The following is a 26,009-nucleotide window of genomic DNA, read 5'->3' on the forward strand; positions in this document are numbered from 1 at the left end:
TAGGCTTGACTGCTTTCAGGAAAGTTCAAAATACTTTTATTAAACCTAAATTTCCCATAACAGCAAAGACTTATCTTTTCAGTAGTAACATTTTACCAGTGCTGCCATATGACAGAAATTTCAGGAACACCCACTGCCTCCAAAGAACATCCAAGTGTTAAAAATTTTTTCATTAGTAAAGAGAAAGAAAGAAAGAAAGGTTACCAGGTTTTCCCAACTACCCAAAGTCTCTGGCCAAATTGCAAGTAATTTAGTTCCAGGATTTACTAGTTGTTGGAGATGGCTTAGAGAGAGCTTCTATCACAAAAAAAAAAAAATTGCTTCAAGTGCTGACTTTTTAAGCTTATGCTAAACCAGTGATGGTGAACCTATGGCTCAGTGCCAAAGATGGCATGCAGAACGCTCTCTAAGGGCACAAGGGCCATCCTCCCCTCCAAACCTCCCCCTAGAGTTTGTTACTAGAAAGGCAGAAGGACTTGGGTGGAGCTGATGCCCTCCCCTTCTCCCCTACTCCTCTGCCCAGAAGCCCAATAGAAGCACACAGGGGTAAGGTGGGCAGCTCACAGGTGGCAGAGCTGGAGGGGAGCAGAGCCCTCAGGCTACTCTCCTCCCCCTCTCCACATGCACCTCTCATCATCCACCTCTCTGTCCATCAGCCCAATGAGAGTGCTTCATCCCTCCCCTTTCTGGGGTAAGGGGGGGTGGGGTGTAACACTTGTGGGGGAGGGGTCTGGCATTCCATTTCTAAGATTTTCTGTTTGGCCAGGATTTCACTCCAGTCCTCATACATCCTTTTGACTTCCATCGGTCAGGAATCTTGCTTAATGGCAAATTAAAACATGTGACTATGGTGTCTTATCAGGTGAATCTTGCCAGGATTAGGGTCCCTTAAATATTTTAATTCACACAAAAGGCAACAAGGTGGCATAGTGGATAGAGCACTGGACAGGGAGTTAGAAAGATCTGAGTCCAAATCTCTCAGATGCTAGCTATTTAACCCATGGCAAATTACATAAACTCCCTTAGTTTCTTCATCTGTAAAACGGGTATAATAATAACAGCCATCTCCTAGAGTTCTTATGAAGATCAAATGACATAACAGATGTAAAGTGCTTTGTAAATCTTGAAGTGCTACATAAATGCTTATTTATTATTATAAGCATCATCCTGAGGGAAATGGGAAGGATTGGTTTCATAGGTTTTATATAACACCCAAAGGCAACAGGAAACATCATTACATGGGGCATTTGGTTATTCCTTATTGTATTATACTGATCATGATAAATATTTGCAAAAGACCATCATAAAAGTAATTGAAACCTATCCATTGATTGCAGGAGATGAAGGGAAAGAAAAATTCGAGGAAGAATTCAGTAGGACATCTCCTTCTCTAAATTAAATTAGACACTAACTTCAGTGCAAGAAGAGGAATAAGTTGGAATGGTGAGAAGTCTATTGGAAAGTACAGGTTAGGAATGAGAAAAGCCAAAAGTTTTCAGATATTAGAAAGGTCAAAGGCTTGTAGACTCATGAGCCTCTGCACAATGACTACTTTTTCAAGAAAAGAATCACTAGTTGCTAGAGACAGTAAGCAATGAATAATGATAAAAAGTGAGATCAATAATATTTGGAGAGCTAGGAAAAAGCTTGTTATTGGCGGGAAATAATTAGCTATCTTTAAATGCTCAGACTACTGACTTGTGAGCACAAAGATCATAATTAGTATGATGCTAGAAGAAAAAGGTTATGCCATGCAACTGAAACGACTCAATCCAGAATTATTAAAATGAATTATTGATTATAGAAAAATGGAGAGTAAAGATGAGAAAGACTAGAAAGGACATCAAAACCAATTTAACTGGCATGAATTAATTGCTATAAAAGGACACCCAAGAAATCTGAAAAACAACCTTATCGGCAAAGCAGAGTTATGGAAGCCAAAGGCAAAACCAATTTAGAGGATAAACATTTTTTTAAATTTTTAAAAAGGATGAAAGATGCTTAGAGCAGCAGGTTGATAAGAGACTTGATAAAGCCAAGTCATCCAGAAGGCACTGAGAAGATTTAACACTAATCTGAACCCCTTTTCTTTCTTGGTACCCCAAGATCTGCCTTGGATTTTAAAGGGGAAAGTTTCGTATTGAGTTTGAAATAACCCACTCTCTGATTGAATTGGGTTGCAATTGGGCCCCACCATTGGATTGAATTAAAAACAAAAGCTGATGCTTATCTGTTTAAGATAAGGGGGACCCAGAGACACTCTGAGGGGATGTCAGAGGTCTCCTGGCTCTCTGGAGCCCAGAAGTTTGCCTCTTGTCCCATGTGACTCTCAGCACCTGGAAGAACTCCCTGTCCAGTGCTCTATCCACTATACCACCTTGTTGCCTTTTGTGTGAATGAAAATAACATTTAACAGCACTTGAGGACGAAAATCATCCAGAAGGCATCTAAGGATGAAAATGGAAAAAGAGCCACAAAGAGAAGAATGATAAACATCTGCAAATGTTTTTATAACAAACTGTTTTTGTAATTAAGGACAGCAAATCAAGGACCTAGCACTGTGGGGCCTTAATGAATGTTTGCTGGCTTGAATTTTGTTGCAAAAGATAAAGGATTATAGCAGAAAGGAGGAGGCTGGAAAGACTCCCATCCAGAGGTCAGGAGGAAAGGTTAGTGTCTGAGAGAAGGAACAATTTTCTCAGAGACTGGCTGCGAGGAGGAGTAGTGATATGTCTGGAAGATGGAGAGCAGCTGGAAGGAATGGGAGGAATGTGTCAGCATAATTAATGAGACGAGAAGTGGATATGATGAAATGTAGGGAAGGGAAGAAGCGAGGATGACTGGGGGAGTGGAATAAAGGAGAAAACTTTATTCCAATCCCACTGGTATCAAGTTCCTTCTCAATCTGGTCAGAAGATCTGAATTCAAGTTAAATTCTAAGAAGTGGGTGGCCTTAGGCAAGTTCTGAGCTCTAAGAAAGACATGGATAAAGCAGAGAATGGACAAGGCAGATGGGGAAACCATGGCAGTAAAGGAGCTTCAGGGCATGGCTTAACTTGACTGCAGAGGAAACTGATGGGGAGACATGATAGTTTTCAAATAATCTGAAGCAGGAATAAGAACTATTCTCCTTGGCCTCAGGAAGGAAGAAGTCAAGGGAAGAGGAGCAGCTAGAGAGGAGAGTGGATAAAGAGCCAGGCCTAGAGTTGGGAAGACCCAGGTTCAAATCTTACCTCAGATACTTCCTAGGTGTGTGACCCTGGGCAAGTCACTAAACCCCAATTGCCTAGCCCTTGCCATTCTTCTGTCTTAGAACTGATACTTAGTAATGATTCTAAAACAGAGTAGTTGGGGCAAGGGGAGCAGAAGCAAAAAAAAAGTGAATTTACATGTGATATAGAGAAAAACTTCTAAATAGAGCAAACCAAAAGTAGAAGTGATCATGTTAGGAGATACTGAGTTACACCCCACTGGAGATCTTCCACTCAAAGTTGGAGTGCTCACTGTCAGATGGGATATAAAAGAGAGTCTCGTTTAAATTTGAGTTGGAAGATATGACCTTTCAGGCTTTGTCCAACAGTGGGGTCCTCAGATTCTTTCTGACTTTATCTCCATGGGCCTCAGTTTCCCCTCCTATAAAATCGAGGACTAGAGATGACCAAGAGGTTCCTTTCAAAATCTAACATTTAGTGATCCTACAGAAATTGGTTTGTGAAAATGAAAATGAATATTCCTATTGAGTATATATGAGAAAGTTCAATTAGATCTTCCCCTTGACCCTAGGAAACTTTGAGGAAGGCTGATGATCCAAAGTTAGTTTTAGCTTTCCTCAAGAGTGATTCCCATTTGTTTGGATCCCACTCACCGGGACAGGCATGACGGGAGGTCCTGGGTTCAAATCCGGCCTCAGACACTTCCCAGCTGTGTGACTCTGAGCAAGTCACTTGACCCCCATAGCCCACCCTTACTACTCTTCCACCAAGGAGTCAATACACAGAAGTTAAGGGTTTAAAAAAAAAAAAAGAATGCAATCTCAATTTCTTCCTCTTTGGGGGGAAAGAAGGCATGCTGGGAAGAACTGGTGGCACAGGAGCACAAAGGAACTCTAAAGGCCACTAGGTATTATGTTTCCAGGAATTGAGAATGGGCCACAGAGTAAATTTGGGCTCAAAAAGAAAATTAATTCATTGGCTTTATTCTAGAATGGGACATCCTTCCTAATTTCATATCCCTGCTCTGCTATTTTAATGCAGTGGAACAAAGAATGGGCAAGGGATATCTTCAAAGCTAAGCCCACAAAGTTGTGGTTTGCCATTTCCTTCCCAAAGTTGGGATTTTATTCTCATAAAAATTGTATTCCAAGGTCTCTTGTGCCAGGCAGCTTAGGCCCTTTGGGTTAAGTGGAGAATCAAGAATATAATTCATTAAAGGGAGAATTGAGCAAAATCCCTTGCCTTGAGTTTCTGCTGGAGAGAGAGTGAAAGCAGAATCTGCAGGAACAGCATTATGGTATGATAGATAGGTGCCCACCTGCAGAGAAATAGATGCTGCAGAATGGTACCAAGTTCTCAGGAGACAAAAAGGAGGCTCTTTGCCTTATTGGCATCCATTATTCTGTGCTTCCTTCTCTTAAGCTTTTGTTTCCCTATCACCTCTTCAGTCAGACAATCAATAAACTTTTATTAAGCACCTACTATGTACTAGGCACTGTGCTAAGTAAGCACTGGGGATTCAAAGTCAGTCAGATAAAAGGGATGTCCATCAATTGGGGAACAGCTGAATAAACGGTGATAGAATATTATTGTGCTATAAGGAATGATGAAGAGGAGGATTTCAGAAAAAGCTTGAAAGACCTGCATGAACTGATGCAGGCTGAAATAAGCAGAACCAGGAGAACATTGTACACAGTAACAGTATTATTATGGAATGATCAAATGTAATAGACTTTGCTATTAACAGCAATACAAGGATCCATAACAATTCTGAGGGACTTATGACAAAGAATGCTATCCACATCCAGAGAAAGAACTGTGGGAGTAGAAATGCAAATGAAAACATATGATTTATCATTTGTTTATTTGGTTATATGTTTGGGGGTTTTGGTTTTATATGTGTAATTAGAATTTTGTACCCTTGAACTATGATTCCCAGCATCCCACTTTCATCTTCCCGTTAAGTCCTTGCATTTTGGAGATAAGGTTTCTGTAACCCCGCCTTTTCAGCTCTCTTCTCCCCCTTTCGCTGGCACCTAAAATTGCTCTTTACTCAGGATATACTTTTCCTCTACTTCAAATGATTATTAATAAATCTCATAAAATATAATACTTGGAGTTATTGGATATAAATTTTAATCTTACAGATAAGACTTTTATTCACTTACAAAAATGAATGATATGGAAATATGTTTTGTGATATGTATAACCCAGAAAAAAAATGTTTTTAAATGTTAAAGTCCGTCAGTTAAAAAAAGGCCACAATGAGAAGCAATGCATATAGATACAAAAAGAGGCAAAAAATTGTGCCTGTCCTCAAGGGGCTCACAATTTAATGACAATCTCATAACCACTCTATTTTTTATATAGCACTAAATTGTTTCAGTTAATGTGGCTTCGAAATACACATTTAAAAAAAACAAACAAACCTTACTTTCTGTCTTCATATCAATTCAAAGACAGAAAAGTGACAAGGGCAGGGCAATTGGGATTAAGTGATTTACCCAGGGTCACACTGCTAGGAAGGGTTTGAGGCCAGATTTGGACCCGGCCCCGGGCCCGGACCCTCCCGCCTCCAGGTCTGGTGCTCTATCCACTGTGCTACCTAGTTGTCCTCAGGAGTACATATTTTGAGTTCTGATTCATCCTACCTGTGGGCCACCCCATACAACCTTGGACTATTATCCCTCGCTGACACGGGGGAAGTAAATTCTCCCCTGCTTCAGCCTCACGGTGCTCTCTTCCAGGAAGCCTCGGGGTTTGGCTAGGGGAATGAGGGTGTGTGTGGGGGGGGGGGGGAGGAAGGGAAAGTAAAGAGAGAAGTAAAGTAAAGGGGAGAAGATGGTGACGGCTCTTCCCGCCAAAACCTTGCACAAGTCCGCTGTGAGATGCACACTCTCACGCAGCTCGCTGGGAGGGGAAAAGCTTTTCAGAGCATGCGCATAACTCTCTCTGGCTTCTAAACTACACTTCCCAGAAAGCATTGCTCCTTCTCCTCCAGGATTTGTGACAAGCGGTTGTCATGGAAACGGTCGCCTCCAGTCCGGAAACACCTGCAGGGGCACTTCCGCTTCCTGGTGGTCTTTGTTCCCCTGTAGGGGTCTCCGGGAACAGAAGTAATCCAGAACCCAGCCGAGGGCTGTGGGGCGGTCCTTCAGGCCCTGAGCGGCTCTATCAATCTCCCCGGGCCGCTAGGCCTTGGGACAGCCAAGGCCCCTCCTCTCCCCGGCGCCGTGCCCGCCCCCCGCGCTTCGTTTGGGCCTCGCTCCGCCTCCCACGAGGGGACCGCCCTGGAGCCGGGCATGGGCCCCGGGATCCCTGCGGCCGGCTTTCAGGTGGGTCACTCGCGTTCCCAGGCTGAGTAAACCCTCTACATGCCCTCTGTGCCCTGCTGTCCCTCGTTCCCGGCCCCGTCTCGCGTTTCCGCTTGCCGAGGACAGCCCTGTGCCGGGAGGGAGACCAGAAAAGTGGGCTCCAGCGAACCTTGCTTAAAGCGCCTACGGTGTGCCCAGCGCGGTGGGTGCCAAAAACAGTGAAAACCAGCCCCTGCCCTCTAGAAGCGCACAGCCCAAGGGGCAAGACGGCGTGGAAACAAAAAATAAGTTAATTCTATGTAACAGCTTGCGTCGCTTCTTACTAGTATCAACTGTTTATCCTCCCAACAGCACTACTAGGCAGCGCTGTTATATCCCTTTTTTACAAAGAAATAAACCAAGGCAGACAAGCGTCCAGTGCAAGGTCACTTGAAGTGAGGGAATGTCAGAGGCAGGGTTTGATCTCAGTTCTTCCTGACTTCACTGTTCCACTCTGCCTCCGACAGCGGTGGACAGACGAGATAGAAACAGGCTATCCCAGAGACTCGGGGAAAGCGTGTAAGAAACCTTTTAGTCTCTTTGTATGGTGTGTGCTCGGGCAGAGGGGACTGCCTAACTGATAAGAGCTCAAGAGTTTCCCGACTTTGTTTTTCAAGTATTACTATAATCTAGGAGAGAAACATTGATGGGGGCTCACGAGAGCAGGAATGGATTCTCGAAAGATTCTTCGGGATTCTCTTGGGTCTAGGCAGTATTTCGTTAGTGGAGGAGAAGGGAATGACCATGTTATCTTTGGGAACTAGCAGACATTCACGTTAAGGAGGAGATTACTCTGTTAGACTCTAAGTTTGGGAGCTGGGAGCTGATAAATGTATTCAAGCTACAAGGCAAGTATCCTTTCTCTTCTCATTGGAAGTGAGTACCTTACTGAAAGAGAAGGGTGTTAAGTCAAATGATAGGAACAGCAATATAACAACTCAAGAAGAGAGAGAAAGAGAGAGATCTCAATCCATTATTGTGTCTGGATAATACTATGCAGAAAAATATCTTTTTTTGTGGCTTAAGAAGGGAATGTGTTCTAGAAAAAGGTAGATATGACTGAGATCATAGTGGGTTTGGGCATTTGAGAGGAGAGAACAGTTAAAGGTGTAAGGAATAGTAGCAAGTATCTCAGTCGATCCAGTTTATTTGATGGTGCTCTGTATCCCACCTTGGGGCAGAAACTGGAACACTGAACAGAGCATCGCCTTGACTCTTATCTGTACCCGGGTTAAGAGTTCCGTCCAAAAAAGCAACTTCCCATTGTCTTTCCTACTCTCCAACTTAGAAACATTCCTCTAAATTAGTGGCACAGAACAATCCACATTTCTCCAAGCCTCCAAGATACAATTATTTGAGGAGACAGAAATCAGACCCCACATTTTGGGAACTACTCTAGGTAAGCCACAAAGTGATATAATCTTGAGTTGAAAGGAAGGGAAGACGAGGTTAGAAGGGATTCTCCTGACTATTCTAGGATCACCGTAATGGTCAGAGTGATGTGGAAAGGAGATCCCTGGACTGTTATTTTCAGGTCTTTCCCTGCAAGTTTCTAAAGCTCTTTATGAACTGTACATGCTTCTTCTATGCAGTCTTGGTGTTTCCTTCTTCCTGTGTTGAAACAACAGTTTCTGGGTACTTAATATTGGTTCTGATTTCTGTTACCATGAAAGCATTTTGAAGGTTCCTTGTTGAGGCCTATGGCTTTGGGAATGTAGGGAATGTGGGATAAAAAAAAAAAATCCTTACCTCCTGACTTGGAATCAATACTAAGAATCAATTCCAAGGTAGAAGAATGATAAGGGTTAGGTAATTAAGGTCAAGTGGCTCACCCAGGGTTACATAGCCAGGAAAGGTTCAGTTTTGAACCCAGGATCTCTTGTCTCCAGGCCTGGTTATCTACTGAGCCACCTAGCTGTCCCAGTAACATCCAATTTAATTTCTAGTAAGGCAAAAATTAGTCAATAAAACTGAGTAAAGTTTAACTACTTTTATATAGGCATGAGTATTGGGCTCTAAACTAAGTATGCATTATGTATTAGGTTTTAAACTAAGGTGGACATGTCTGACTCCTTTGGATTTCACTTGAAACATTGCCCAATAGTGACATTGAGGGGAAGGGCTGAACATGACTATCACCATGCTAGAGAGTCTAGTAGAAACTTATGCATAACATTATTATTATTATTATTATTATTATTATTATTATTATTATTATTATTATTATTATTATTATTATTCCTATCGACTCCCAGAGGAGCATAGGGCTGCAACCATCTCACGCCAGCGGACTCTATTCTGGGCAACTTCCCCCAACTGGGCATCTCATGCCAACGGACTCTGTTCTGGGCAACTTCCACCAACTGGGCATATTTTTGCCAGGTCTGTTTTGGCCTTCCGACTTTTCTCCTCCCTGGTGGGTTCCATATTTTTTTCATAGCGTCCTGACTGATGGGATACTGAATTGTTCTTTCCCAGAGTCTGGTATTGGAGATCTTTTCAGGCCATCTGATGTTCAAGATTTGACGTAGGCCTGGAGTTTGTTGGCTTTTGCCAGCACGCATCGTGGACTTTGTTGGAGAGCAATCTTCCAGACTAGGCGATCGTTGGTTTTGTTGGTTTAATGAGGTTGCAGTTTCTATAGCAAGCGAGATTTTTACGGGGTGAGGTTGCTAGCCTCGCGCCCAACCCTCCTCCTTTTTCAGCCGGGCTTGGGACCGTCCTTGGCGGAGTTTTTATGCATAACAGGTGTGCAATAAATATTTGACTTGGAATACATTGAGAACGACACTTCCTAAACCTCTTACTAACTTCAAGTCTCCCCCAAGGTCCTTGTGGGAGAGGATCCGGGATGAGCAGGAATGTGTTGAATGTTTCAGGAATCAGTGACCTTCAAGGATGTGGCTGTGGAATTCACCTGGGAGGAGTGGAGGCAACTGGACCCTACTCAGAGAATCTTATTCAGGGATGTGATGCTGGAGAACTATAGGAACCTTGTTTCCTTGGGTAACAATATCGTTCTTATTAATTGAGAGAGCTTGGAATTTTCATTTGCCAGTCAGTGGCTTTGGGGTGCCTGAAGGGCATAAACAGATATAGCAAAGAAAAGATTGAATAATAGGGCTCCAAAGGCAATAGAATCATCAACAGACTTAGAGGTAGAATGGACCTAGAGGAATTCTAACCTATCTCTTCAGCCTGAAAAATGAGGCAACCAGGCCTAGATGGATGCAGTGTCCTCCCCACAGGCACAAAGTTAGTGAGTAGCAAAATTCAGGCCCAGTTTCCCTCACTCCAAATTCAGGGCCCTTGAGCCTTATTTTTCCTTGCTATTTGCAATCAGTAAGTGACCAAAGGGGCATATATGTATATGCTGTCAGTAATAATCAGTGTAGTGATCAGTTTAGTAAAGAGAGAAAGGCTAGTAGATGTATGGGACAGAGAGCCAATGGGAGGCTCTTCTGTGACTTTTTAGTTCTGAGGACCTGGCACCTGGAAAGGTGTCAATGGAGATGCATAGGTTTAAAATTCAGGAGATGATTCCTAGAATAAGCAGGATGTGATGGATCCAAGAGTTCAGGAAAAAGAATTAGCCAGAGCAAAGAGTAGTGACTATCCTCTGTGACTAAAAAGGACAGAAAGTCCTTAACTTGGGGCTTTAGTATCTGTTCTCAAGTGTAAGGCCTTTTCTTTGCATAATTAGAAAATGATAACTTCATGTTCCTACACCAAGGTTGCCCCTTACACATTCTTTGTTAGGTCTGAGGTTCTGTATCACAATGTCAGGGCAAGTACTTGAAAATGTGCAGAATTCCCATCTTATTGAATTAGGTTATATGCACAAGTTTTCTTTTTTGTGTCTAAAATCCCTCTGTGACCCACGTGTCCATGCTTTCTAGTATCACGATGATAGACATCCTTCAGAAGTCCTTATTTATACCTTCTTAGTGTGCTTTATTCCTGAAGTGCTGATGTCTAAAATTGGATTCTGATATGGCCCTATTCAAAATCTTTTCCCATTTCCTTCCTCTGAGCAGGGCTTGCAATTACCAAACCAGATGTTATATTCCAGTTGGAGAGAGGAGAAGTGCCATGGATGCTTGAGAGAGAAGTCCCAAGAAGCAGCCCTACAGGTGAGCAAGTAAAAGGTATGCAGGTGGGAGTCACTCCAAAGAAGAGCTGAGCTCTTCATTCATGGAAGGGTCAATGCTTCTGAAACATTTGATCAAATGCTCTCCTCCAAGAAGAGGCCTGAGTTTGTCCAGGTTGAGCTTTATTCCATTTGTTTGTTTTCTTTTTTAAAAAACTCTTATCTTCTGTCTTGGAACCGATACTGTGTATTGGTAATCGTTTCCATTTAGGCAAGATCACGTATCAACGTGTAATGCTGTTGCTGAAAGTTTTACTGTCCCTCTATTGCTAGCAGATATTCAGGGAAGATTTTGCTCAATGCCCCTTTAACTAAATTCTGATTATCCTTACTTAGCTACACTTAAATCAATAGCCTCAAACACTCAAAAGACCTTGTATAAGGCTCCCCTTACCCCAGATAACAGAATTTATGTTGACATAATTTCCCTATATGCTCTTGGTTTTTTTTGTTTGTTTGTTTGTTTGTTTTGTTTTTTACTGTGTATTGTTTCTAAGACAGAAGAGCAGTAAGGGCGAGGCAATGGAGGTTAAGTGACTTGCCCAGGGTCACCCAGCTAGGAAGTATCTGAGGCCAGATTTAAACCCAGAAAACTTCCCATCTTTAGGCCTGGCTCCCAATCCATTGAGCCACCCAGCTGCTCCTACATTCATTCATTTTCATGTCAGCAACTGAGTTTCTACAGGATCACAAAATAATGTCTTCCTACATATGGATTCTTTCTCAGAACAACAGACATTTATTAAGAACTATGCTAGGTGCTGCTGGTGCAAAGTCAAAAAGGAAAGCCATTTCCTTGACTGAAGGGATTTATCTGCCACTGTAGAGTCAGTATATCTATAGGTCTCTTGAGGAGGAAGTAAACATTGTCAGCTAGGAGGTGGGGGTGGATAGAAAGAGCAGAAACTTCATGTAGGAGCTGATGGAGCCTTGTTGGAAGCTAAGGATTCTAAGAGATGGAGGTGAGGTGGATGTGTTTTCCAGACTTCTGTAAAGATGCCTAGAAAGGCAGGAGGTAGAAAATTGAGAGAAAGGCAATGTAGCGGAAGTATAGACTATGTAAAGGGGAATAATATTAAGTCTAGAAAGGAAGGTGGGAACCCATTTATCCAGGACTTGAAATTTCAGCCAGAGGATTGTTTGCTTTATATTGGATTGAATACGAAAGTATGCAAGTTTAAATTATATCTGTGCCAGGAAGATCATTCTGGCAACACTGGAAAACATATTAGGGAGTGGTGAGATTGGAATCAGAGAGTCAGGCTCAGAGTCTGTTGTAATAGTCCAGATGAGATGTGAGGAGAACCTAAGCTAGGCTTGGGGGAGGGGAGGGGAGGTGATGTAAAAAAGGGCAAGGATGCAAGAGATGTGGTGGGGGGAGAATTAACAAGACTTGGTAATAATTGTTTGTGGGGAATAAGGGAGAGGATAATAGATCTAGAGCTGGGAGGGTCATTAGACATCATGTAATACAATCCTCTTATTTTATAGATGAGGAATCTGAAGCCCAGAGATGGGGAATAATCCCTTGCTTCCTTCCGGTTGTTTCTCCTCCCCTAAACTTCCTGATTTCCCAAGTTGTTGGCTCTTTCTTTTTCCTGAAATTAATTTGTATTTTCTTGTCTCCATATTCTCTTTCCTGAGCCTGATGAATTTTTTTCTTTGTATATCCAGCACCTATGATAGTGCTTTGTCAGCCAGTAAACCCTTATTAAATGTTTATTTATTTGAATTCATTTGAGTATATGAGATCAAAAGAGTGGAGAAAGAGAGAGACAGAGAATCTGAGGTTCACAGTCCTTGCCCCAGAACCATATTCTAGCACTGATTGCCCTTCAGACTTCTTGCATCTCCTGCCTCTCAGAGCCTTCTGTAAGATAGCTAAGACTCTCCTACCTCTTGACTAGGCTCTTGTTCTTCTGCCTGCTCCTCTTACTGAGATGTGGGCCTTCTTGGGTCTCAGAACACAATATCTCTGTCTCCCAGAAGGCTAATCCGAAATGGAACACCTTAGAACAGTTGAAACTTGTGTATCCTTCAATGACTGAACTCTTAATCACTGCTGCTCTGCCAGGACTCATTGCTCAATAGCTGGCATTCTCCATCCTCTTAGACTTAGCTCATTCCATCCTCTGACCTCCACTCACCACTCCTTCACACCTATGGACCTTAATCCTCCCATTCCCCAATAACATCTCACCCTTAATCTGTGCTGCCTCTTCTGCTGTGCTCTCTGGATTTCCTGATTCAGAATAAGTAAACTTCCTTTCATATTAAACTACTTCCCTTATCACTTCTTCCATCTCCTGCCCTTCACTGAGAAAGAGTTCCCTCTTGGCAACACCACTTTCATTACCACCCTTTCTAGTACTGGATGTGCTGTCTCTCATATCCCTTCTTATTTACTTTATTTTTTAAAATCCTTACCTTGCATCTTGGTTCTAAGGCAGAAGAGAGGTAAAGGCTAGGCAGTGGGGATTAATTGACTTATTTACACGGGTAGGAAGTGTCTGAGGCCAGATGTGAATCTAGGTCTTCCCAGCTCCAGGCCTGGCTCTCTACCCACTGAGATGCCTAGCTGCCCCCCACCTTTACTTTTTAATGCTTCCCATTGCCACTTCCAAAGTCTTCCCCAATCAGCTTCATCAAGCAACCCCTTCTCCTTTGACACGCATGCTCTCCAAATTTAACATTCATTCTAGATATCCATAGACCTATAGGACACTCCTCTTCCTTCCTCAGTGAGCCCCAGCCTGGTTCATAGTCTTTCTCTCCTCCTCATCTTTCCTCCTAATAAGATACTTCAGCATAGAAATACCCTAACTTTCTAGTTCTTCCATCTACTTGGTTTCTTTATCCTGGTTCTCCAGTGCCCCTCAGCCATACATAGAGATGGTCACACCTATAACTTTGCTGTCACCCACAAGTATTGTATTTCCATGTTCAGGAACTCTGAAATTCCTTTCATATTTTATTATTCCGTTTTTTCCTATGTCTCACAATCCCAGTGCTGTTCTTTTTCTCATTATACTTTTGTTCCTTTTACTCTTCAATTCTTATCTTGGATTGATCTTCTCCCTTCCCCAGCTCATCTCCTTGATAAACTGTATCTTGTCCTGAGTACTTCTTGATAGAAGCATTCTTGTGGGTGATTCATGAATGAGTGTCATTAAGGTGCCCTGATGGAGCAGTATTGTTTCTCCAAAAAACAAAAAAGGCTCAAAACCTCTGACCTAGTGTTACTTTGGGGAAGTGAGTATCCATAGCTTATTTTGGACTGTCTATATTCCCAAAAGCTTGACTGAATGGACTAGATCCAGGATTCTCATAAGTCTGATCTTCTAACCCTGTTTTTCATTTGGCCCACTATCCAATCTAGGGCCTTTGCCACTATTGCTTCATTAGGCCTAATCAACATGTTTTCAGTATAGTGTTGACCCTTAAAGCCTCTGGGAAAGGGGGTTTCTTTTAGGTCTTTGCCCCCCAGACTGGCAGTCTGAGTGAGATTCAAGCCATCATAGTGAAGGATACTGGACTCCTTTCCAAGAGAAGCTGAACTTATCAAGAGCACTAGTGAGCATCCTATAGCAGTCACTGATTTTGGTGTAATAACTTTGATCAGCTTCCTGTAGTTTACGATAAGCCTCTAGGTGCCATTCTTCTTCATTCACCAACAGAGTTATATCAGGTGAAGTAATATAGTGATGAACCTTGGTATTCATTATTTTCACTTGCCTTCATTAGGAAGGAAATAAAACTTAGTATTGTTTGATGTTAATTATACAGGATGGTTCTTGCAACTCCAAGAGTTTCCATTCAGCCTTAACCACAATAACTGGCATAGAAATTACTCATAAATACCTCTTCTGGATTGGATTTAACCAAAGGGCCCTTTCTGTGCCAGTACTGGATGTTATGACTCAGTTTTATTTGCACCTTGTAGGCTGATATTGAATTATTTCCTCACCAATCCTATGTTTCAAGAGCTGTACACAAAGTTCATTTTGAGAGAATGTGTCATTAGCCTTCACTTTCATAGTATGAGGCAGACACTATTCCTCTCTCCATCATTCCTGGAGTGCATATTTTTATAGTCATATTTGCCGAAGCAACTGTTGTGGCTCTCTCAATCTCACTAATGTGATTATGCCCATGCCTGCAATGCAGTGTGATAGGAGAGGCCTATAGCTAAAGCTTGATGCCACTGAGATTGGGACACTCTCTTTCAGAAGGCAGGATCTAATTGCTTGGGGCTGATCATAGGGACTAAGGAGTAAGTCATAAGTTTAGAGAGATAGACCAGTGGTACTAACCTCCTTGCTGTTTCTTGAACAAGACCCTTCATCTTTTACCTCCAAATATTTTCACTGGCAGTTCCTCATGTCTGGAATGATCTCCCTCAGCTCTTTTAGCTTATCTGACTTCCTTCAAATTCTAGCTAAAATCCCACCTTCTACAAGAAACTTTTCCCAATCTCCTTTAATTCTAGTACCTTCTACTTGTTGATTATTTCCAATTTATACATCTGTTCACATCTATCTTTATATATATTTTTTCCCAGTATTCCCAGGATGAAATTCACTTAGACTTGGATGCTTAAATTCATTCATACAAACTAGTCCTTCCCTTACTATCTCCTTCATAGCTTACTTCAGTTACTGTTAATAGTGTTTGTACTAAATGTTCTAGAAGATTAGCATATTAAGGATGCTGCCTAGCCTCTTGGTGGAGAGTTGATGGATTCGGTATGCAGAATAAGACATAAACTTTGGATGCAGCTAATGTGGGGATTTTTGTGGCTTGACTTTTTTAAAAAATTAATTTATTTAGAATATTTTTCCATGGTTACATGATTCATGATTTTTCCCTCCCCACTTCCCTTCCCCCCTCCCAGAGCTGACAAGCAATTCCACTGGGTTATATAGGTATCATTGTTCAAAACCTATTTCCATGTGTAAAGGGGAGAATTAGGATTTGGTTGACTGAATATTAAAAGTTTTGGGCGCCAAGGAATTGATTCAATTCCTAATGAAAAATCTCAAGTCGAAATGACTTTTATGGTAGTTTATTTACAAAAGAGAGTGAAAGTAAGAAAATCAGATAGAGGACAGGGTAAGATAATTAACCTAACACATTAGATGATTTGCTCCAGCCCCTGGCTCAACCCAAGCAAGGACAATTAGTCCTCAGCCCGGGAAGGCTCAGCCTTGAGCCGAGGGCCGAGGGCTGAATGAAGCAAAAGCTTCAGTCACAAAGCCTCTCTTGAAAGGAGAGTTCCTTCAGAGAAATTCAGGAAGAGTTAGTCTTTACACTCACCACGTGTAGTTCTAAGGGAGAGATTTAAGAATAGTCTCACCAAGTCCAAGGTCTCAGGTCCAGCAAGCAGTGTCTCCAACTTGAGCTCCATTTCCAGGAAACGAACAAGAAGTGAACTACAAGAAATTGTTGCTCCCTTTTAAAGGCGCTTCTTTTGTGTCACTTCCTGTGCCTTCCTCTTAGTTTACATGTCCAATCACAACAAATGCTTTGTTTAGGACTGCCCAGGGGCAGATAAATTCTGATTTATCACCCACTCTTGCATGTGTGGGTTATAGACCTCCCCACTTGAGAATTAAGTGGTGGTATTAACACTTTTGGTGATTAAATCTAAAAATGGGCAGGGTAGGTTTAATTTCATTATCACACATGTTATTCATATCTGCAGTAGAGTGGTCTTTTAACATCAAAACCCTAATCATACCCCCATTGAACACGTGCTCCATCATGGTTTTCTTCTGCGTTTCTCTTCCCACAGTTCTTTCTCTGAATGTGGAAAGTGTTCTTTCTCATAAGTTCCTCTGGATTGTCCTGGATCATTGCATTGCTGCTAGTAGAGAAGTCCATTATATTCAATTGTGCCACAGCGTATCAGTCTCTGTGTACAATGTTCTCTTGGTTCTGCTCCTTTCTCTCTGCATTAATTCCTGGAGGTCTTTCCAGTTCACTTAGAAATCCTCTAGTTCATCAGTCCTTTCAGCACAATAGTATTCCATTACCATGAGATACCACAATTTGTTTGACCATTCCCCAATTGATGGGCATCCCTTCTTTTTCCAAATTTTTGTGTGGCTTGACTTCTTAACAAGGGTTCCTCCCCTCCCCCCAGTGGAGTTTTAAGAAGAGAGAGAGGAAAACTAACAATAGAATTGTAAAGAAAAGAAAAAAAAAGGTCTTTGAAGCATAAAAAAAAAAATAGAGGGGGCAGCTGAGTAGCTTAGTGGATTAGGAGACAGGCCTAGAGACAGGAGGTCCTAGGTTCAAATCTGGCCTCAGACACTTCTTAGCTGTGTGACCCTGGGCAAATCCCTTAACCCCCATTGCCTGGGCCTTACCACTCTTCTGCCTTAGAACCAATACATAGTATTGATTCCAAGACAGAAGGTACGTGTTTTAAAAAAAAGAGAGAAAAGAACAGAAGGAAAAACAGACAAGCAGGACAAATTTGACAGTTAAATGCTTAATTTATTGTATATTTAAAAGAAAAAGCAAACTTCATAAATAGAGGTTCAGTTTTAAATATAATCCTTTTTCTATTCTTCTTTCTATGTGGAAATGCTAATTTTACTTGATTGGTAGAAGGTCAAAATAAAAAAAAAATTAAAAATCCAGTATTCTACAATTTCTTAATTGCAGATGGTTCTCTATAGTAGATGAGGCAGAATCTAGGAATTACTATAAAAGCAAGTTTCCTTTCTCCTGGCATAAAAATTACTGACTTTTATTTCTTTCTTTCAGAGTGCCTTAATCTGGAGTCTAGGTGGGAAACAACAGAGACGATTACAGTTCAAGGCATTTCTCTAGGGAAGTTATCTAAGGAAAGACTCAAGGATGGACCATGGGATTCTGTGTTAGGAGAAGCTTGGGAATGTGCTTGTCCATTGGAGCAACAGAAAGCCAGCTATGAAACGCAATCCCAGCAAGTGACAGTCACTCAAAGAAAAACTTCTGATTTTTATGCTAATGAATGTAATATATTGGGGACGGACTTAAATCTGGGGTCAATACTGATTCCTCAACATCAAGATCATAAGGGGAAAAACCTTCATGAATGTGATATACATGGAATAAACTTCAAACAGTGTTCAGAAAAATGTAAGCATAGTAGTATTTTTTCTGAGATAATTTACAAATATAAATATAGAAAGTCAGATAGTTATGATTCAGATTGTACTCAGAATCACAGAAAATATATTGAAAAAAAATCATGTGAAGGTGAGAAAGTATCGAGTAGTAATATATCCCTTACAAATCATCAGATAATTCCAGCTGCTCAGAAATCTTTTCAGTATAATTCATGTAGGAAAGACTCTAGCTGCAAATCTCTTTTTCTTTATCAAGAACTTCATACTGAAGAGGAACCCTTTGCATGTAAGGAATGGGAAAAATCCTTGAGCTGGCATGGACAGCTTACAGAACAAAAAAGAGTTCGTTCTGGAGAAAAACCCTTTGAGTGCAATAAATGTGGGAAATCTTTTACCTGGAGGGGACATCTTACTTTACATAAGAGAATTCATGCTGGAGAGAAAGTTTTTGTGTGCATTGAATGTGGAAAATCCTTTAATCAGCTTGGAAGGCTCAATGAACACAAGAGAATTCATACTGGAGAGAAACCCTTCCCATGCAATGAATGTGGGAAATCCTTTAATCGACGTAAAGCACTTATTATCCATAGGAGAATTCATACTGGAGAGAAACCCTTTGGTTGTAGTGAATGTGGGAAATTCTTCAATCAGAGGGGACATCTTACTGGGCATAAGAAAATTCATACTGGAGAAAAACCCTTTGAATGTAATGAATGTGGAAAATTCTTTAGGCGGAGGCGACACCTTACCAGACATATGGTAATTCATACAGGAGAGAAACCCTTTGAATGTGATGAATGTGGCAAAGCCTTTAATGAATGTGGAAAGCTTACTGAACACAAGAGAATTCATACGGGAGAGAAGCCCTTTGAGTGTACTGAATGTGGAAAATCTTTTAACTCAAGTGGACAACTTACTACTCATAGGAGAATTCATACTGGAGAGAAACCTTTTGAGTGCAATGAATGTGGGAAATCCTTTAGGTGGTGTCGAGATCTTAATGAACATAAGAGAATTCATACTGGAGAGAAACCTTTTCAATGTAATGAATGTGGAAAGTCCTTTAATCGTCGCAAAGCACTTATTGTACATAGGAGGATTCATACTGGAGAAAAGCCCTTTGAATGTAGTGAATGTGGAAAATTTTTCAATCAGCGTGGAAACCTGACTGAACATAAGAGAATTCATACTGGAGAAAAACCTTTTGAATGTAATGAATGTGGGAAATCATTTAACTGGAGGGGGCAGCTTACTATACATAAAAGAATTCATACTGGAGAGAAACCTTTTGTATGCAACGAATGTGGGAAATCCTTTAATCAGTGTGGAAAACTTACTGAACACAAGAGAATTCATACTGGAGAGAAACCATTTGAATGTAATGAATGTGGGAAATCCTTCAACTGGAGTGGACAACTTACTACACATAAGAGAGTTCATACTGGAGAGAAACCTTTTGAATGTAATGAATGTGGGAAATCTTTTAGCAGGAGTGCATCCCTTACTAAACATAAGAGAATCCATACTGGAGAAAAGCCCTTTGAATGTACTGAGTGTGGGAAATTCTTTAATTGTCATGCACACCTTACTGAACATAAGAGAATTCATACCGGAGAAAAACCCTTTGAATGTAATGATTGTGGAGTCTCATTTAGGTGGAGAGGACAGCTTACTAGACATAAAAGAATTCATACTGGAGAAAAACCCTTTGAATGCAATGAATGTGGGAAATTCTTTAATCAGCGTGGAAACCTTACTGAACATGAGAGGATTCACACTGGAGAGAAACCTTTTGAATGTAGTGAATGTGGGAAGTCCTTTAAACAGCGTGGAAATCTTACAGATCATAAGAGAATTCATACTGGAGAAAAGCCTTTTGAATGTAATCAGTGTGGAAAATCCTTTAATCGTCGTGGAAAGCTTACTGATCACAAGAGGATCCACACTGGAGAGAAACCTCTTTGACTGTGGTCAGTGTGGAAATTTCTTTCCATGTATAGCAATACTTAGTAACATAAGAGAATTCTTATTGCTAAGAAACTTTTTTAAGTGTAATGAATGTGGATAATTCTTTCACTGGAGAGGATTGCTTATTATCATAAGAAAATTCATTTAAGTTTTAAAAAGATACACTTTGTAGTGGATGTTGGAAATCCCTTAACCAAAGTAAACAGGTTATTATACATAAAATTCATGCTGAATTAAAACCACTTGGAATGTAATGAATTCAGACTGTCTTAACTAGTACCAAGATTTTACTAAGCATGGGGAGGACGTTTTGCTAGAGTATAGCAGCTTCATTGGCTTATGAATCACCTTGAAATGAACACATTAATAATGATTAATTTCTATGTAAAAGACATATACTACATGATACCAATTTTTTCTTTTCTGATTAAATTTGTTACCAAGGAATTGGCTTCCCTCCACTTCTAGCTTTTCATATTAAAGACATGTACTGCTTGCCCTGAGCTCCTAAATCCCTCCCAACTGTATTTCTTGAAGGACCAGTCATGGAATTTTTTTTCTGAAACCATAATAAAAACCCATCTTGAGGTTCATTTATCTAGCTATATTTTTCTTCCCTCTTATGAACTTCTCTCAGTGGGAAAAAAAGAAAAACTTCTGATTCTTTTTTTATTGAACCCCTGAATCAGTTCATTTGAGATATTGGGCCAAGTAATCCTGAGTATATTACTGGTTGATTTTAATGGCAGGTTTCTCTGAACTTCTAATGACTGGGAGTGCCTGGCCAGCTGTCAGGAGGATGAGTTCAAATCTATCTTCAGAAATTTACTGGTTGTATGACCCTAAACAAGTCCTCATCGGTAAAATGAGCTGGAGAAGGAAATAGTATACTTCAGTTTCTTTGCCTAGAAAATCCCAAATGAAGGTCATGAAGAGTTGGACATCATTGAAAATGACAATAACAGTCACACAGCTATTAAGTGTCTAAGTCTTGCAAGTCTTCCTGACTATAGGCCCAATGCTTTATCCACTGTGCGCTAGGTTTGATGTGATGCAATCTCTTTCTTGTCTTCTGCTTCTTTCCTTCACTCAATCACAGATTCTTCATTTCTTTTTTTCCCCTTAAAAAAAAATCCTTATCTTATGTCTTAAGATTAATACTAAATATCAGTTCTAAAGCAGAAGAGCAATAAGAGCTAGACAATTGGGGTTAAGTGACTTGCCCTAGAAAGTGTCAGATCTGAATCCAGGACCTCCCTTCTGGCCTGACTTCAATCCACTGTGGCACCTAGCTCTCCCTTCCTTTTTCCTTTTAAATCCTCTCTTAGATGTCTACCCTGCTTAGAGTTTGTTTTGCCTAGGACTAATCCATCCTGTAATTTACCCTCTCATTCCTATCACTACTTTCTCCCAATCCCCTCCTGTTTCCCTTTTGGATAAAGTCTATTTCTGTACCCAATAATGTGTGCATTCTCCCCTCCTTTGACCAGTTAAGGTCAGCCACTGCCCCCATCCCTTCTTTGTTTTATAACTGTCTTGCATCTTGATTATATGAGTTAATTTCCCCCACTCTTCCTCTCCGTTTTCTCTCTTGGTGTAGTTCTTTCCATCCTTTTTTAAAGATAATCAAAAGCAGAACAAAACCACTAGTAGTCCTTCTGTCTTGTTAGACTCCCTCTTTGATCCCTGGGGATGATAGAGTTCTGGAGGAAGATATATATTAGAATGTACTCTCCAGATGTTCTCTGCCATGCCATGGAAACCACTTTGGGAGCTCGTTTGAACACTTAAGTTCACATGCTTACTGGGCATACCCTCCTGCCCCTATAGCCTCTCCCCCTGATAGGCTGATTCTTCCCAGAATCAATTCTGTTTTCAGCAGGATGCCCAGGGCAGCCAGGCCTTCATTCTCCAGGCTACACTCTTGATGCTTTGGAATTTATCTGAGTATCTTCATCTCTACTTTTCATGTGTTATCTTTCTCCTATTAGAATGTAATCTCTTTGAAGGTAGGGGTTGTCATTCTGCTTTTATTTGTATTTGCACTTAGCACAATGCCTGGCAATAGTAAATGTTTAATAAATACTTTGCTTGCTTAACTTATGATCACATATTTACCTTGTTATGTTTCTATTAGCTCCTGCATTTGAACTTCAAAGTTTCTCTGCAACTCTGGTCTTTTCATCAGGAATTCTTGGAAGTCCTTAGTTCATTAAAGGTCCTTTTCTCCCTCTGTAATTTTACCTTACATTTTCTTTATTTTTCAGTCTTTTGACTTTGTTTTAATGTTTCCTGTTTAAGGGAGTCATTATCTTCTATTTGGTCCATTCTAATTTTCAGAGAGTTTGTTGCTTGGGTAAGGTTTTGTGCCTTTTATGCCAAACTGTTAATTCTCTTTATATTTCTCCCATAATTCTAATTTCTTTATCAGTTTTTTTCACTCTAATGCTTTCATTTTACTTAGAGCAACATTTTAAACTCTCATAAAACAAAAAGCTCATATTTTATCTTCCAGAAATTCTAGTTGAACTTGCTTCCCAGATGTGTTTTTCTTTGTGACTTTATTCATAGCTGTTTTACAGTCATTCTCTTCTAGGTTTGTGTTTTGAATATTGCTGTCACTATAATGATTTTTTGTTAAGATTATTTTTTTGCTTTTTTTTCTGTTTTATTTCCTATCTTTAGACTTTGTTAGAGCTGGACTCTGGAGAGGACATATGGGCTGAGCTTATAACCTCTTGTTTCTGCTGCTTTTTTTTTTTTTTTTAATATTCAGGGTTATTTCAGAATCTCAGGAATGTTCTGACCTGCAAGGCTTTAGTGCTCCCTAAGCAGTCTGATCTGGAACAGAGTATACTCTGCCATTTCTTTATCTCAGTTTTGATCTAGCAAAATGCCTGTGGGGCTTGCCTTCTTTGGATTTCAGTAGTCTGTTGCTGAACTCAGCACCTTCAGCATCCTTTAATGTTCTTTAGGTTTAGAACAATAGAACTTTGGCCTCTGCTTTAGACTGGACTTCCTGTCCTGGTTTTTCACTTGAAGGCTTCAGAATGGGCCAGAGACCGGAACCAAGACCCTGCTGCTCTGATGAGGTCAGAGCCACACAGCTAGTGCTTGTTTCTTAGTTGGTTCCTCGCTTCAAACACAGTCTAGGGTCTATGACTGCTCTTTACCCCAGAATGCCACCATTATATAGGTGCATATGCCCTCTTTGGTTGACCCTGGATGGGTGACCCAGAAACTAGATGGTGAAGCTAGAGTGCCATTTGGCACCTGTTCTTGCTCTCTGAATAAAGTCAGTCCCCCAGATGTGGGTCTAGGACTTCTCCTTTCTCTGGGTCCTTTTCAGCTCCTGTGCTGGAATACTTTATGTGGCAGTTCTGGGGTAGACTGAGGCCCTGTCTTAGAATCAGTATTAGGTATCAGTTCCAAGGCAGAAGAGCAATAAGGGCGAGGCAGTGGAGGTTAAGTGACTTGCCCAGGGTCACCCAGTTAGGAAGTATCTGAGACTAGATTTGCATCCAGAGCCTCCTGTCTCTAGGCCTGTTTATCCACAGAGCCTACTAGCTGTCCTGAATAGCATTGGCTACTATGTCTTATATTTTTTTAAGGATTTTTTAAAATTTTTTTTTAATTTTTTTTCCATTTTTAACATTTATTAATATTCATTTTTAACCTGTTTACATGCTTCATACCCCTACTTTCCCCTTCACCCCCCGCAATCCCCCCACCCATGGCCGATGCATATTTCCACTGGTTGTAACTTGCGTCCTTGTTCAGGGCCTATTTCCATATTGTTATTAGTTGCATTGGTGTGGTCGTTTTGAGTCCACATCCTCAATCATGTCCACCTCAACTCATGCATTCAAGCAATTGTTTATCTTCTGTGTTTCCTCTCCTGCAGTCCTTCCTCTGAATGTAGGTAGCATCTTTACCATAAATCCCTCAGAGCTGTCCTGGGTCATTGCATTGTTGCTGGTACAGAAGCCCATTACATTCAATTTTACCACAGTATATCAGTCTCTGTGTACAATGTTCTTCTGGCTCTGCTCCTTTCGCTCTGCATCAGTTCCCGGAGGTCTCTCCAGTTCACTTGGAACTCCTCCAGTTTATTATTCCTTTTAGCACAATAGTATTCCATCACCCGCATATACCACATTTTGTTCAGCCATTCCCCAATTGAAGGACAGACCCTCATTTTCCAGTTTTTTGCCACCACAAAAAGCGCAGCTATAAATATTTTTGTACAAGTCTGTTTATCTATGATCTCTTTGGGGTACAAACCCAGCAATGGTATGGCTGGATCAAAGGGCAGCCATTCTTTTAGAGCCCTTTGAGCATGATTCCAAATTGCCATTGACAATGGCTGGATCAGTTCACAGCTCCACCAGCAATGCATTAATGTCCCAATTTTGCCACATCCCCTCCAACATTCATTACTCTCCCCTTCTTTCATTTTAGCCAATCTGCTAGGTGTGAGGTGATACCTCAGAGTTGTTTTGATTTGCATTTCTCTAATTATTAGAGATTTGGAACACTTTCTCATGTGCTTATTGATACTTTTGATTTCTTTACCTGAAAATTGCCTATTCATGTCTCTTGCTCATTTATCAATTGGGGAATGGCTTGATTTTTTATACAATTGCTTTAACTCCTTGTATATTTGAGTAATTAGACCCCTGTCAGAGTTTTTTTGTTATAAAGATTTTTTCCCAATTTGTTGTTTCCCTCCTGATTTTGACTACATTGTTTTTGTTTGTTCAAAAGCTTTTTAGCTTGATATAATCAAAACCATTTAATTTACATTTTGTAATTTTCTCTAACTCTTGCTTGGTTTTAAAATCTTTTCTTTCCCAGAGATCTGACAGGTATACTATTTTGTGTTCACTTAACTTATTTATAGTTTCCCTCTTTATATTCAGGTCATTCACCCATTCTGAATTTATCTTGGTGTAGGGTGTGAGATGTTGATCTAAACCTAATCTCTTCCATATTGTTTTCCAAGTTTCCCAGCAGTTTTTGTCAAATAGTGGATTCATGTCCCAAAAGTTGGGCTCTTTGGGTTTATCATACACTGTCTTGCTGATGTCATTTACCCCAAGTCTATTCCACTGATCCTCCTCTCTATCTCTTAGCCAGTACCATATTGTTTTGGTGACTGCTGCTTTATAGTACAGTTTAATATCTGGTACTGCTAGGCCCCCTTCCTTCACATTTTTTTCATTATTTCCCTTGATATTCTTGATCTTTTGTTATTCCAAATGAAATTTGTTATAGTTTTTCCTAATTCAGTAAAGAAGTTTTTTGGTAATTTGATAGGTATGGTACTAAATAGGTAAATTAATTTGGGTAGAATGTTCATTTTTATTATGTTAGCTCATCCTACCCATGAACAATTAATGGCTTTCCAATTGTTGAGATCCAGTTTTATTTGTCTGGAAAGTGTTTTGTAGTTGTTTTCGTATAATTGCTGTGTTTGTTTTGGTAGATAGATTCCCAAGTATTTTATATTGTCTAGGGTGATTTTAAATGGTGTTTCTCTTTCTACCTCTTGCTATTCTAATGTGTTGGAAATATATAGAAGTGCTGATGATTTGTGTGCATTTATTTTGTATCCTGCAACTTTGCTAAAGTTGTTGATTATTTCTACTAGCCTCTTAGTTGATTCTCTAGGATTTTTTAAGTATACCATCATATCATCTGCAAAGAGTGATAACTTAGTCTCCTCCTTGCCTATTTTGATACCTTCAATTTCTTTTTCTTCTCTAATTGCTACTGCTAGTGTTTCTAGTTCTATGTTGAATAATAGAGGTGATAATGGGCATCCTTGTTTCACTCCTGATCTTATTGGGAAGGCTTCTAATTTACCCCTATTGCATATAATGTTTGTTGATGGTTTTGGGTATATACTGTTCATTATTTTTAGGAAAGGTCCTTCTATTCCTATACTTTTCAGTGTTTTCAATAGGAATGGATGCTGTATTTTGTCAAAGGCTTTTTCAGCATCTATTGAGTTAATCTTTTCTTATCATATCAAATAACTTGTATAGTATTGGGATTAATTGCTCTTTGAATGTCTGATAGAATTCACTTGTGAATCCATCAGGTCCTGGTGATTTTTTCTTAGGGAGTTCTTTGATGGCTTGTTCAATTTCTATTTCTGATATGGGATTATTTAGGTATTCTATTTCTTCTGCTGTTAATG

General features: G+C 40.3%; 1 protein-coding gene across 1 annotated transcript in view; it reads left to right on the forward strand.

The window, feature by feature from the left end:
* LOC123240760 (zinc finger protein 569-like) overlaps window positions 1-19,861 on the forward strand; it is a 31,830-nt gene extending 11,969 nt beyond the window's left edge. The window contains exons 3-6 of the mRNA XM_044668472.1: window positions 6,311-6,547; window positions 9,445-9,571; window positions 10,603-10,698; window positions 17,490-19,861. Coding sequence (XP_044524407.1) covers window positions 6,311-6,547; window positions 9,445-9,571; window positions 10,603-10,698; window positions 17,490-19,801 — 2,772 coding nt within the window. The 3' untranslated portion in view covers window positions 19,802-19,861. The remainder of the gene's footprint in view (window positions 1-6,310; window positions 6,548-9,444; window positions 9,572-10,602; window positions 10,699-17,489) is intronic.
* Window positions 19,862-26,009: the final 6,148 nt, after the last annotated feature.

This window comes from Gracilinanus agilis, chromosome 3 (genome assembly GCF_016433145.1).
Source record: "Gracilinanus agilis isolate LMUSP501 chromosome 3, AgileGrace, whole genome shotgun sequence".
Lineage (NCBI taxonomy): Eukaryota > Metazoa > Chordata > Mammalia > Didelphimorphia > Didelphidae > Gracilinanus > Gracilinanus agilis.